This window comes from Cygnus atratus, chromosome 1 (assembly GCF_013377495.2).
Source record: "Cygnus atratus isolate AKBS03 ecotype Queensland, Australia chromosome 1, CAtr_DNAZoo_HiC_assembly, whole genome shotgun sequence".
NCBI classification, from domain to species: Eukaryota; Metazoa; Chordata; class Aves; order Anseriformes; family Anatidae; genus Cygnus; species Cygnus atratus.
In genome coordinates this window covers 112,943,826-112,956,268 of record NC_066362.1, presented here as the reverse complement: position 1 = coordinate 112,956,268, position 12,443 = coordinate 112,943,826, and the positions used below count along the sequence as shown (strand labels likewise).

Below are 12,443 nucleotides of genomic sequence, written 5' to 3'. Positions count from 1 at the left end.
CTTAAGGAAGGATAGAAAATGTCACTGCTGTTCCATTTCCTTGTCTCCACCATGTAGCCATGAATTTGTAGATCATGCGTGATCACAAGGGGTGGCAGAGGAGATAGCAGATATGCATAGTAAGGAAGCATCTTCAAGAGCAGAGCTATCCTTTTGTGCCTGCTGGAAGTTGCATGGTGACAAAGCTGTGCACTTCGCAGACTTTGGAAAATGGGAACAGGAAAAGCAGTGGTAGTGAAGGCAGAAGGGTTATAATGGCAACATAAAAATAGACTTCCATACAAAAGTATGAATTATGGTGAAGTGGAAAGTCAGAGGAGGAAAGAAGATAAAACTCGCAAGAAACCTTAAAGAAGTCTCCTCCTAAGTTTTAAGGTTAAGGTAGACAACCCTTTTGGAAATCTGTGAGTAGTAAATGAGAAGGTCCCGGCCTCTATCATTGTTGCATACTGTATACCCCAAAACTGCTGTTCAATTTCTTGCTCGAACAAGTAACTATAATAAAGATTAGTCTGAATAGCTCTGGAATGCCACTGCTGATTTAGCTCTGCTGGTACTGTTTTGCTGATATTGTTACCTTTTTCTCAGTTCTGTTTATAACTTAGTGCTGTGAATGAACTGAATGGTTTCATGTTTTCTTTAGCAGTGTTCTGGCTACAGATAATTTCTAGACGGATGATAGGTTCATGGTGTTGGCCTTGCTGCTCTTTCAGATTAAAAACAATGACAACAAAAACACAAACACTTTTATATGTCTGGAATGTATTTCTTCTATTTACAATCAAAATTGAAACAAACTGAAAATTTAAATTAACCTTTTTTGTTTTCTAGAGGTAGACAAGTATGTTTTCAATCAGTAATATATGCTTATAATTCTGTGGGGGGAGAGGAAAGGTTTGGTCATCTGGAAACACTTTTTTTTTTCTTTCCAGAGTCTTCCTTTGGCATTTAAACTTGTATATGTTTAACATTTTGCACCTAACAAGTAGCTCAGAGCACGTTGGGGGTGGAAGGGGAAAGGTGTACAAATGAGCCAAAATCTTGTTAGCTCCACTTAAGAATAATAACATCCCAGCAAAAAGGTTCCTCTTCAGCATTAAGGTATTGTGATTGCTGTTTAAAAAACAAACAACAGCAACCAGATAAACAGAACCCCACCCCTTCCAAAAATGTGATAGTTAAGTTGAAGTGTTCATTTTTTTTTTGTTGCTGTTTCTCTCTGTCTTCCTGGAGGAGGTGTGAGGAACCTTCCATGGCTGTGTTAAATGTAAATGTTTGCCACTGACTACTGAAATCTTCAGGTAGTTGGCTAACGTTTTGAGTGATAGAAGGGATGATAAGATGTACCACTAAATTTAGAAAATAAGTCTATGTCTTGGGAGTGTATAGTCTGTGCTATTAAAGTGGGAGAGATTTAAAATGAGCATGAAGATAACTTGCACATTTTGTTAGCCTCAGCAGGAGCAGAGAGAAATGTGGTTGTTGTTGTTTTTGTTTTGCTTGTTTAGTTTTTAGCAGGGCTGTTCCCAACTGTATTACTTGCCTTACTCTGTCTTTGCTTTCAAGCAGCACATTGAGAAAAGCAGAGCAAGATTTATTTACCAGTATTTAAGTAGATGATGGAGATAGATGGAAATAGATGGAGATGTAGCTGAACAAACCTTATGGAAGGTTCTAGGAGATATTTTTACCAATATTTTAGTTATAGGAGAGCTATCTCAGCAGCCCAAACCACTCAGATGTAACTGCTTACATGGCAGGTAGCATGCACTTTTTTAGCAATTACTCAATTCAGAAATATTCATCGCATTTCTGAGAAGTGTTTTTGTCTCTCATCAGTTTATCAGATTAAATCTGCTAGGTTTTTTGGACACTAGTACATGTAGTAACATGTTTATAGCTTTTTGTTGGAAGTTTTGCCACCCATGTGCTCTATACTCGTACTAGAAAATTGATTAGATACTGTTGCTATCCATTTCTGCAAGTTCCATGGTAAAACCTGCTTTGCTGTACCGTTTAAATTGATCCTTCTGCTGTAATAAAACTTAATACTGCAGAGGTTTTCCCCAGAAAACGGGCATTACAGTGTAGCTTCAAAAATCAGATTAAAAGGATTAGAGTGTCATTTTATAATTTTAAATGACTTCCAGTCTGGATTTGAAAAGCCTTATTGTTTTCTCTTCAGGGGGTTGACAGTGACATCAGCCATTAAATATTCTGTCACAGACTAGTTGTTTCCCTTTTTCTGTGCTCTTCTGTTTTTCCATATCTGTCCCCCGCTACCTTCAGCAGACTTCTCTGAATTCCAGTAAAGTAGATCATCTATAAAAGAGGAAGAACATCGTTAAAATGTGCAAAGTGGGAGACATGAGCACAAATAACAGCTTGTGATTTTCATTATATGAATGTGCATATAGCAGAATGCTAAAGCTTCTAAATATTTTGAAACAGGAAAAAAAAGGCCTAGAAGGGATTTTTTAATGCATATCATTTCTACTTTTAAACATCTGCTTCAGCTGGAGATGTGATTCTCTACAAAGTGGTGTTGTAGGGTTCTTAGTTGACTTTCAGAGACATTTCCTTAACTGTGCTGATGGTAACTTAATTTGTGTGACACAGTAAGGATTTGCTCAGGCTGAATTCCTCTCATCTTGTGCAACCTCTGATAAAGGTCTTTCAATATTAATGCAATTATTCTCTTGTACAAGCTGGAATGTGACCAGTATTGATGTTGGTTGTAGGGTGCTAACAGACATAAAATGCCCCAGAAGAAGTTTAAATTAGTGAATACTTACAGGTTTGAACAAGTCCTCCAGGAGGATATCGGTTTATTTAGAAGGGATATTTTATGTAGTTTTCGAGAAAATTGTTGCGTGCTGGCAACTGTGGTCTCTGAGCTGACACCTATAAATGTATAGGTATTCCCTCCTTTATTAGGATGATAAAACTCTACATGTAGGTATGATGAAAGCATGAGACTTTTAAATGACACTAGTCGTGCTGGATAGTTCAGCAACCAGAGTCAAGACAGAGCTGCTTTGGAACTCTTGTGCCCATCTCTCTCTGTCACTCTAAAATGTGTAATGCCAGTAAAATGATTTTTGAAGTTCTCTTTGCACATATCCTGCCAGGTGCACTTGGAACTGGATATCAATTCTGTGGATTTCCAAACTGAAGAGGATTTTAATTTGCTGAAGATGAGCAATACCAAGAGATATGAAGTTCTCAAGGAGATCCTGGTATCACTTGGCCTGAGTTGTGAATTAAGTGAAATTCCTCCTTTAACGCCTATTTACCTTCTCTCTTCTGATGAGGTAAGGCTTTTACTTACATTTCAGTTGATTGAGATTTACCCTACAAGACAAATTCAGTGTTCAGTTGAATACAGCTTGTTTCTTATGTAGTGTTTTTGTTTGGAGAGCTTTACATGTATATTACAAGTAAACAGGAGGCTTAATTTCTACTTCATCACTATTTTGTTACCTGATAACAGTAGCTTTGAATTTAACAATGAGGAAATTTTGTAGGGTTAATTATTTGCTATACTTCTTAAGAATTTTTGTGCTTATTTACATACTTCTGCAATATCAAACCGTAAGCTTGTGGTAAAGTACAGAAAGAACTGATTTATAAGACAGGATTTATTTTTACTTAAAAGCAGGTAGAAAGTGTGTTTCATCTTTTGTTTGCAGCCTATACAGAAAATTACGGAAAATGATAGGGCAGACCAAAACTGAAAGTCCAGAGTGAATGGGAAAGGGAGTGTAATTAGACAATGAAGAGCTTTATTCCTGAGGATGTTCTGGTATTTGTTGGAGACAGAACAGTTCCTTATAACTCAAACAGTTAGCTGACTGTATAGTACTTTTCAGTTTGAGACACTGCTATGAAGAACTGTGAAGAACATATAGAGCAGTAATTTTAACTTATTTTTCCTTTTTTTTTATTTATTTTTGAATACAACTTCAAACACAGGAGAACCGTATTGTATTGTTCTGAAGGGGTAAAGCAGTAAGTGATTGAAAAGCAATATAGGCTACTCATGATCACCGAGGTGGTTGTTTTGCAGTGCATTTAGCCCTGTTGCTTCTTATTCCTAGCATGCTTATCTGATTCCTGCTCCTTTTCTATGCGACCCTTACATTAGCACAGAAAAGAGATGTCTGTCTTTAGCGGAGCTCAACTGTAAAAGCTCCTCCTTGGATGCCTCTTTCCATCATATAGCCAAACATCCTTGTTTGGTTACAGTATCAATCAGTGAACAAAGGGACATACTACAGCTGAATGTTTTCATATGACTTGGGTGGTATTTGAGATTTAGATTGTACTTTCAAAACACAGTACAGGCTCATTAATCCTTAAACTGCCTGAAAGGTGGGTATGGTAGTCATTACATTCCTTATAGATGGAAAAATATGTGATGTGTCACATTATTCATTGTGTGGCAGGCAGGTCAAAAGCAGATCCAGACAAATTCATAATTGCATAAGCCAGTTCTTTTCCAGGTCTCTTCAATGAATTCCATTTGCCCCTATGAATCTGAATGAGTTCAGGTTCTCTTGAGTACTCCTTCAGTTGACGATTCCATCATTGTTTCCTGCCTCTTCCTTTCCCAGATCATGCTGGTGCACATTGATGTTTGGGTGCAGTTGCCTCTGAAGACCAATGCCAAAAAGGCATTGAGTACTTCAGCTTTTTCTGCATTGTCTGTTGCTAGGTTGTCTTCCCTGTATGTCAGTTCACCAGTGTTTTCCCTGAACAACTTTTTGGAACGTGCGAATCTGTGGTATCCCTTCTTGTTACCCCTACTGTCCAGCACTAAATTAACTCTTGGTGGGTATTTACCATCCTGAGTTTTGTCTGTAGATACCCAGATTATGTTTTTGTATACTTCTCTCATTGCTTGTCCATGTTTCCACTGTGCACATGTTCTTTTTATGTATGTTAGTTCATCAAAAAGCTCCCTGTTTAGCCAATCAGGTCTGGTCTTCCTGCATAGCAGAATGGTTCAGAATAGACAAGTTCTCTATAAGTTTACTTTACAGATTGGTTGTACAACCTGGGTACCCTTTCCTTTGTGGTTGTTTTCCAAGGAATCCTAATGAGCAATTCCTTAAATAAGCTGAAGTCCATTTTCCCAGGATGGAACTCTGCTGCTTACCGTTCCAGCCTTCCTCCAAGTCATCGGTTCTCATGGTTGGTGCAGCCAGTGCTTCTGTCTGTGACCAGATTTAAAACAAGTTCTTCTCTGTCTGTCAGTGGTAAACTCAAAATAATCAGCTATCTGTTTGTGTGGCAGACAAAAACAAAACTAAAACTCATTCAACATTTCTGACTAATATTAAATACGCTGTATACAGAAGACTTGGAGGTTATCGATCTCATACTTTTTTTTGTGCTTTTTTTCCTTCGTTCTTTGTTGTGAGTATTGATCTTTCCCATGCACTTGCAATTTTCAAGCAATCATACTGTGTTATAAAAAAGTTAGCTAATTCTGTCCAAACTTGCCATCTAGTGGCATATTACAGGTTGCAGGCCATTAAAGATATTTTTAAAATGTATACTGTATAGTTAAATCTTATATCAAGATTGTTTTTAAAATGTTGTTTGTCCACAGTATTTTTTAAACTGTAGTTTTTCAGCACTCATATGTGTAGTCATTGTTTCAATGTTTTTCACTTTGGCTATGACATACTTCCTGAATATTGTATGAAAGGAAGTTGCCACTTGTGTGTATGAGCTACAGTTAATAATAAAGCGATAGCATATTAAAATAGGTAAGGAATATGTCATACTTGAGCTTTCTAGCAAATTATTTATTTTTCTACATACATTCTGTTTTACATGTTTTCTAACTTTTCCTAGAGAGCAAGAAGATACCATGAAATTTATCTGGTAGGTGAATAATTTCAGAAATATGTAAATTGAGTTTCAGATCACAGTGTATTTCAGGAGTACTGGAAATGGAGATGAAGGAAACTGTCTTGCTAGCTTTATTATTTTTGAACTTCAATCTATTTATTGTCACTATTTGTAGAAAGAGGGTAATGGCCCTGTACAAGTCTCTGGGATGTATCAGAGAGTACATCCTGAGAGATTAAGCAATTTGTGTTCATTGAGAACAAGGGATTTTTGGATGATTTTTCACTCTGGAATAAGAAATGCCATGATGAGTCAACTGATGATCAATCAATCCTAATGTCCTCTTAGCAGTTGCCATTAGTGGATACTTAGGGGAAAACAGAAGAATGGCAAGTGTTCTTCTTTTTAAGAGCTGGCAGTTCATTGGCTTCCTGCCTGCCTTCCTGCCTTCCTTCCTTTCTGGAAGTCGCATCTGTACCACTATGTAAAAAAACCACTGGTAACACCTAACCTTGTCAGAGTTTTCTAATGCATTTTAGAAACTATAAGCTCCTTTTTCTTATGTGTGAGAAATAATTGATTATGCTCTGCATTTTCTACTTCATTAAGAAAAAAATGTAGGTTTTTGTCCTTTTTTAATTCTTTGAATTTAAAGTGCTAGTTTGCTTAGTTTTTTTCTTTCTGTAAGCTTCAATTTGCAGTAGATCTGTTTCCTGTTCTGTGTGATTTCCTTGATTTGTCTTCCCCACTCCCTTTCTTCCTTTATCACTTCACAGCTTCCATCAGACAAATTTTCTGCTATGTTGTGAACTTTATATAAAATTTATTCAACTTTATTGAATGAATAAGTATCTTCTCTTGTGTTTTCCTCAGCCTAAAATTCCTGAACAATCTATGTCTTTCTACATTATTATTGCAATGCTGTTAATAGTCCCATCCATATTAGGCTAACTGTTATAAATTTGATTACAAATTAAGACTTAAAGTTCTTCTTGTCTGCTCTCTAGGTCTTAGAAGGTACCTTTTGTAATAAAACCTTCAGCTGCTTGTGAGGGGGAGAGGTTGGAATTATTGTTATTTTTCTGCTTAGGGTTTGTATATTGAAATTTAGTTTGTAGTTCATATGGTTATCAAACACCTTAAAATCAGTCTTATTACATAGATTTAAAAAAGCTATCCAAATATCAACAGACTGCCATTAGCTTTCTGAAAAAAATGTCAAACTAGAAAATATGATTTATTCAATTCTTGTGTGTGTCACTTTTCAAGTAATCTTACTGCTGTGGTTGATTTCCATATCTCAAGGATTATCAGTTTTATTCTTTTTTTTCCTCTGTGTTTCTTTCATTTACATGGCTTTTTCCAAAAATGGCCAGAGGCTCTACCAATCTGAGATTGAAATTCTGGTAATATTGTAGCTTTGAATTCAAGTAAAAGCTCTAATACTTGAATAATGGATGACATTGTCCATCTGTTTAGAGGTCTATATCTTAGCATGTGGAATTATGCTAGTCAAATCGTCAGCTAGCGCTGGCTGCTGTTGGTGTTGAATGATTTCTGTGACAGCGTGCACATTTTATTCCTGATCTCCTTTCTTGTAAATAGAGTACAGGGTAATGGGCCTGGAAAGTAACAGCACTTGAGGCAACTCTTTCATCACAAGATTTTTTGCACTAAGGCTTGCAAGTATGGTTTACTTCAGATACACACATATGGACATTTTTAAATTCAATTAACTAGGGAAAAAAACATATTGATACTGTGCTACAGCAACAATGAAGGCAGTGTTCGAAGCAAAAGTAATGTAGTATGAAAGGCAGGTTACTTGGTGGCTAAAAGTTCAGTTAAATCTGCACAAATTGCTGTTCTTAAAAGTCATTTTAATGGAAAGTATTGATATTGAAACACAGAACTTTTCGTTTCCTCTCTCCTTGATACGGTGTTAAGCAGACTGTAGACTTGTGCATTGCTGTAAAAAGAAAATTCTATGTCACTGTGGTGCTGGGTGAAATCAAAGTGTTGAAACAAATGGTGATCAGTGTATGCCTGTTGTCTGGCACCCATATGTTCGGTGGCAGCTTCAAGCATAGAGATCTGATTTTTTCTGCAGCTTTGCCTTTAAACACTCAAATATTTACCCTTTCACATTGCCATCTTAAAGGATAATTTTTCAGACATAAAGGCTAGGATTGTATTTTATTGCTCTAAATTTCAGCATAACGTATTCTGGGTTTCACAGAAACTTGAAACAAGAATTCACTCCTTGAAGAATGAGAAAGATTTGTCAGAATAGTGATTATTTCCATTAGGAAGTACATTACTCCCACACATTTGCTCATATGAAGCTTCTTAAACTTGACTAGTAACTCAGGCTGTGTTAGGCTGAGTGACTTTTTTCAGTATCTTCAAACGGATGGCAGCCAAACGATGAGATAGATATAATCAGTCTTCATTGGTTTGGCTGAGCTAGTAACCATCTTTTAAACAGTATGTTCTTCCAGAATAATAAATAGTCAATACAAGCACATTGCCTGAAGTTTGAAGTTGGGGATTTTAACTTTTGTTTACTGGAGACAGAGAGAATAATTTAACATCTCTTGAATTTTAAAGGACACCTTCAGGTAGAGAATGCCATGCTGAAAAGAATAACGCAGGGCAAAGATGACTTTGTGTATCTGACTAACTCAGGTACTTCATAGCAGAACCACTTAGACCAATTTTACATCTTGGGCTGTAGTCTTAAGTTGTGATTCTGTGGTGCCATCGGCTGTTTTGAAATTCCAAGTCCATTATGTCAGCAAAGAGAGTATGAAGTTACTTTATCCTGAATAAATCTTTCTTTGAGGATGGGAAATTTGAACTCTTAGCTAACACTATAATGAACCTAGATTTCAGGGTACATTTTGGGACAATTGTTTCTGAAATACTTCCATATATGTCAGTGCTTATTGTAGAACTTGAGATTCAACTGCAAAACTGCACAGTTTTATAAAAAAAAATCCAGTGCTAAAGTGAGGGATGGTTATGCTAAAATTCAAAATCTTGATTTTGATTGTTATCCAATCTTTTTAGTCACATCTAGAAAATAAGAAGCCTGCTTATTCTTTCCTACCATCCTTAAAGTGTAGCTTCATTCCTGTCTTTTAGCCAGTAGGACAAAAACCAGGAGCCCTTTGAAAGTATTTATTCCGGAAAGGAAATTTGCTCCTTTCTTTAGTTCAGCAGTAATCTGATAGATGAGAAAAACATTGAATGAAACACATGCTCTTGTGAGGTATCTGAAAAGATCCTGCTGATCACTGATGAATAGTTTGTGTCCAAAGTATTTTACTTTTGTTAATGTATCATTTCAATTGATCAGTGAATTATTGCCAGAAAACTTGGCAGTACATGAGAAAAAAAACAAAAAAAAAAAACAAAACACCACCACCACCACCAACAAAAAACACACCAATAACAAAACCCTGTCATGTAAATGCGGCAATGTAAATGCAGCTGTATCAGTGAAATGTCTATTTGCTGGAATAACTTATTCTTTTTGGGAAACTGCTTAGGCAAAACAGTGCATATGGCAAACCATTTGCATCCTGACAGGTAGGTTTTTGTTTGTTTTCCTTTCTTAGGTGGCTTTCTGAAGAATTTATCTGTGAAGTTTAACCCCAGGATTGATAACAGTACTATCAATTCAAACATACTTGTAACTTAACTTCATGTGTTTAATTTTTTTCTATAATAAATTCAGTCAAAGTTATTTGTTGGCTTGCAAAATTAGAGTTGCATGTGTATGGGGGGGTGGGTTTGCTTTTGTTTGTTTTATATTCCTCCACTTATTCCTCAAATTAACTGTGTTTCTTTATAACAAACCCAAACTATTTCAGTGTTATTGTCATTCATTTAAAAACTGTGGGTATCAATGTGAGATTCTAATAATAGTCCCCAATTCTGGTGTTGTTTTTATATGGTTCTGAACAGAATGACCCTCTAAGAGGGCTGTTTGGGACCCTCTCTTGCTTTGGCACTTCAGATCTCTGTTGGACAGAGGAATATAGGAAGCCATTCATCTGAAAACTAATTTTACCCTGACTGAGGCGTAAGCCTCTGCAAATTCCTGGTTTACAGAATCTCAGGATGTGTGAGGTGGGAAGGGACCCCTGGAGACCACCTGCTCCAAGCCCTGCCCAAGCAGGGCCACCCAGAGCAGGCTGCCCAGGGCTGTGCCCAGGTGGCTTTTGGAGATCCCCAAGGAGGAGACCCCACAGCTCTCTGGGCAGCCTGTGCCAGGGCTCCTCACCTGCACAGCACAGAAGTGCTGCCTGGTGTTCAGGGGGAGCCTCCTGGGTCTACTAATGAAGAAGTGAGAAGCTTGCCAGCTCCATTCTCTGCAGGTTCACCTTGGAAGAAAGCAAGTCTCGGAACTGCTTGGCATTTGTAGGGCTTTTTGGGCACCTTCCTCATGATAGTGCTGGACATAAGACTTAAAGGCATGGTGGCGTACATTGTAGAGATTTAAGCTGGTGTGGTTTTTACTTCATATTTGTGGATGGCTAAAAGAATGATTATGGTCAGTTACTGTGGCTCATCAAGCACAAGATAATGTCTTAATCTGTGGTAACTTCATAGCATAATTGTGAGGAGGGATGCTCTTCTGTTTTCTGTGCTTTGCCTCTCTAGCATACAGAAGAAGGGATAAACTGTGGGACTTGAAGACAGGTGTAGCACTAATGAGGAGAGGAGAAGGAAATCTGTCGATGGGAACCAAGGTACTGCTTCTTGTATCTCAGAGAACAGGAGATTTGTAAAACCTGTAATAAAGGAGTAACATGGGCAGAGATGAAATAAGTACTTTGTGTCTTTCTCTATTTTCCTCTGTATTCTGTTATTCTATATACCTGTATTAGCATAGTTTCCTATTATAGATCAGCCAGTTCTTCAGTAAAATTTTTAAACTTTTGAGTTCCAACTATTTGGCAGAGAGAGAAAAGCTTAAATGAAGTTGAGTTTCTACAGTAAACTTTGTGTCATACAGTCCAGGGCAGGATGCTTTTCAAAGCTAGTTGTGTGCCAAGGCATTCTGTCAGTCTTTCCTGGCAATAAAGAGATGTTAGTGGGGTTCCCAGTCTGCTTAAACCTAGCTGTGACAGAAACACCCACCCTGTTCTTGTCACCTCCCTGCTGGCAGGCCAAGAAGTAGTAATGAGGCAGGAACTTGTGAGGGACTGAGAGTGTTGCTGTGACAGGAGGAAGGGAATGTCACAGGGGAGGTGAGATAAAGGAGCTTGGGAATACAGTGGCAGAGTGATACTCTTTAAGTATAACAGCAGTAGGTAATTTTATGGGGTGCAGCAATGACTTGAAGAGTAATGGGTAGCTTTAGATTTGCTGTCTGACACCTATATTCTTCCCTACAGCTGAAAGGGGTGATGGGAGCATGACAAGGGAAGGCGAGCAGCATGCTACCGTCACAGAAAGAACATCAGTGCTATGTTGGACTTTCCTCTTCCTCTCCTAACACCTAGCAGCCCCACACAAATAAGGGAGGGGGACAGGGAAGGGGCAATGCTTTCCGAATTTTCAGGTCTCTGCTGCTGGCTGGTCTTTCCAGTGGCCTTTTCAGTCTCATTGTCTGGGAACAGGAGCAATCCTCTGTCTCCAGAGGTTGAAGAAAATGTATTTTCTTGGCTCTCCTCAGATGAAAAGAGCTTGCTTCAATCAGTGAGGGTTATTATACTGACATCTTGCCTTGAAAATTTATTTTATTTTATGCTGAAAAATAAACTCTCACCTCTGCTGCTGAGAAGCATTTAGCTGATGCTGTTGAGAAAGAGAGAGAAAGCATGGGAGGTGTCTGTTATGAAGGGGCGTTGGACAAAAAGACGAGGGGTACTACACTTAACCTCAGACACAATTACAAGAAACTGGGATTTCATGGCTCTGTTTAGACACTTCATTTTTAGCTAGTCTGAAAGTCCAAAAGACTAAGAAACTATAAATGTTTTTTTTTTTTTTTACTAACTTTTGAGACAAAATTTAAATATGCAATAGAAAGTCCTTTTCCTATTTGCAGACTAGTCAAGGCTTGAGTTCTTACTGGTAACTGAGTTTGCTTCTGCTGGCTTCTGGAAGCGTCAGAAGGCTAAATTATTTCTCAATTACTTATTCACTCATACATGTTTTTTCAAGCTCAGTATGGATCTCTTTATTGAAGAAAGGCTGGCATACTGCGGGTATTTTCAGTGAATTCACTAGGGGTCAGGCTGTCTAGCAGTGTGAGATTCCAGTATCGATCAGCATCCCTGCACAGCTGAGCTTTAGCAGTGTTGGCATTACATTAAAATCACCAGGAATCCATATTGCTCTGAAAACCTGGAAGCAGTTGAGGCTTTTTATGCAGCTTTTTGAGTGAGGGAAGGTACCTAACCGCTAGGGGTCACTTATTAGCTGGATTTAGGAAACTCATAGTAAAACCAAAAATATGGAAGGGATGGAAAATATTTTTGCACATTGTGTTGTGTATAGACTTTCGTTAAAAATCTTTGTGTGTTTGTAGCAACTGGCCTGTATAGCATTCCCTCAATTTTCAA

General features: G+C 37.8%; 1 protein-coding gene across 1 annotated transcript in view; it reads left to right on the top strand.

Moving 5' to 3' along the window:
* The window catches only part of HLCS (holocarboxylase synthetase), a 127,521-nt gene that overhangs the window by 12,106 nt on the left and 102,972 nt on the right, over positions 1-12,443 (top strand). Inside the window, exon 5 of the mRNA XM_035545978.2 lies at positions 3,132-3,314. Coding sequence (XP_035401871.1) covers positions 3,132-3,314 — 183 coding nt within the window. The remainder of the gene's footprint in view (positions 1-3,131; positions 3,315-12,443) is intronic.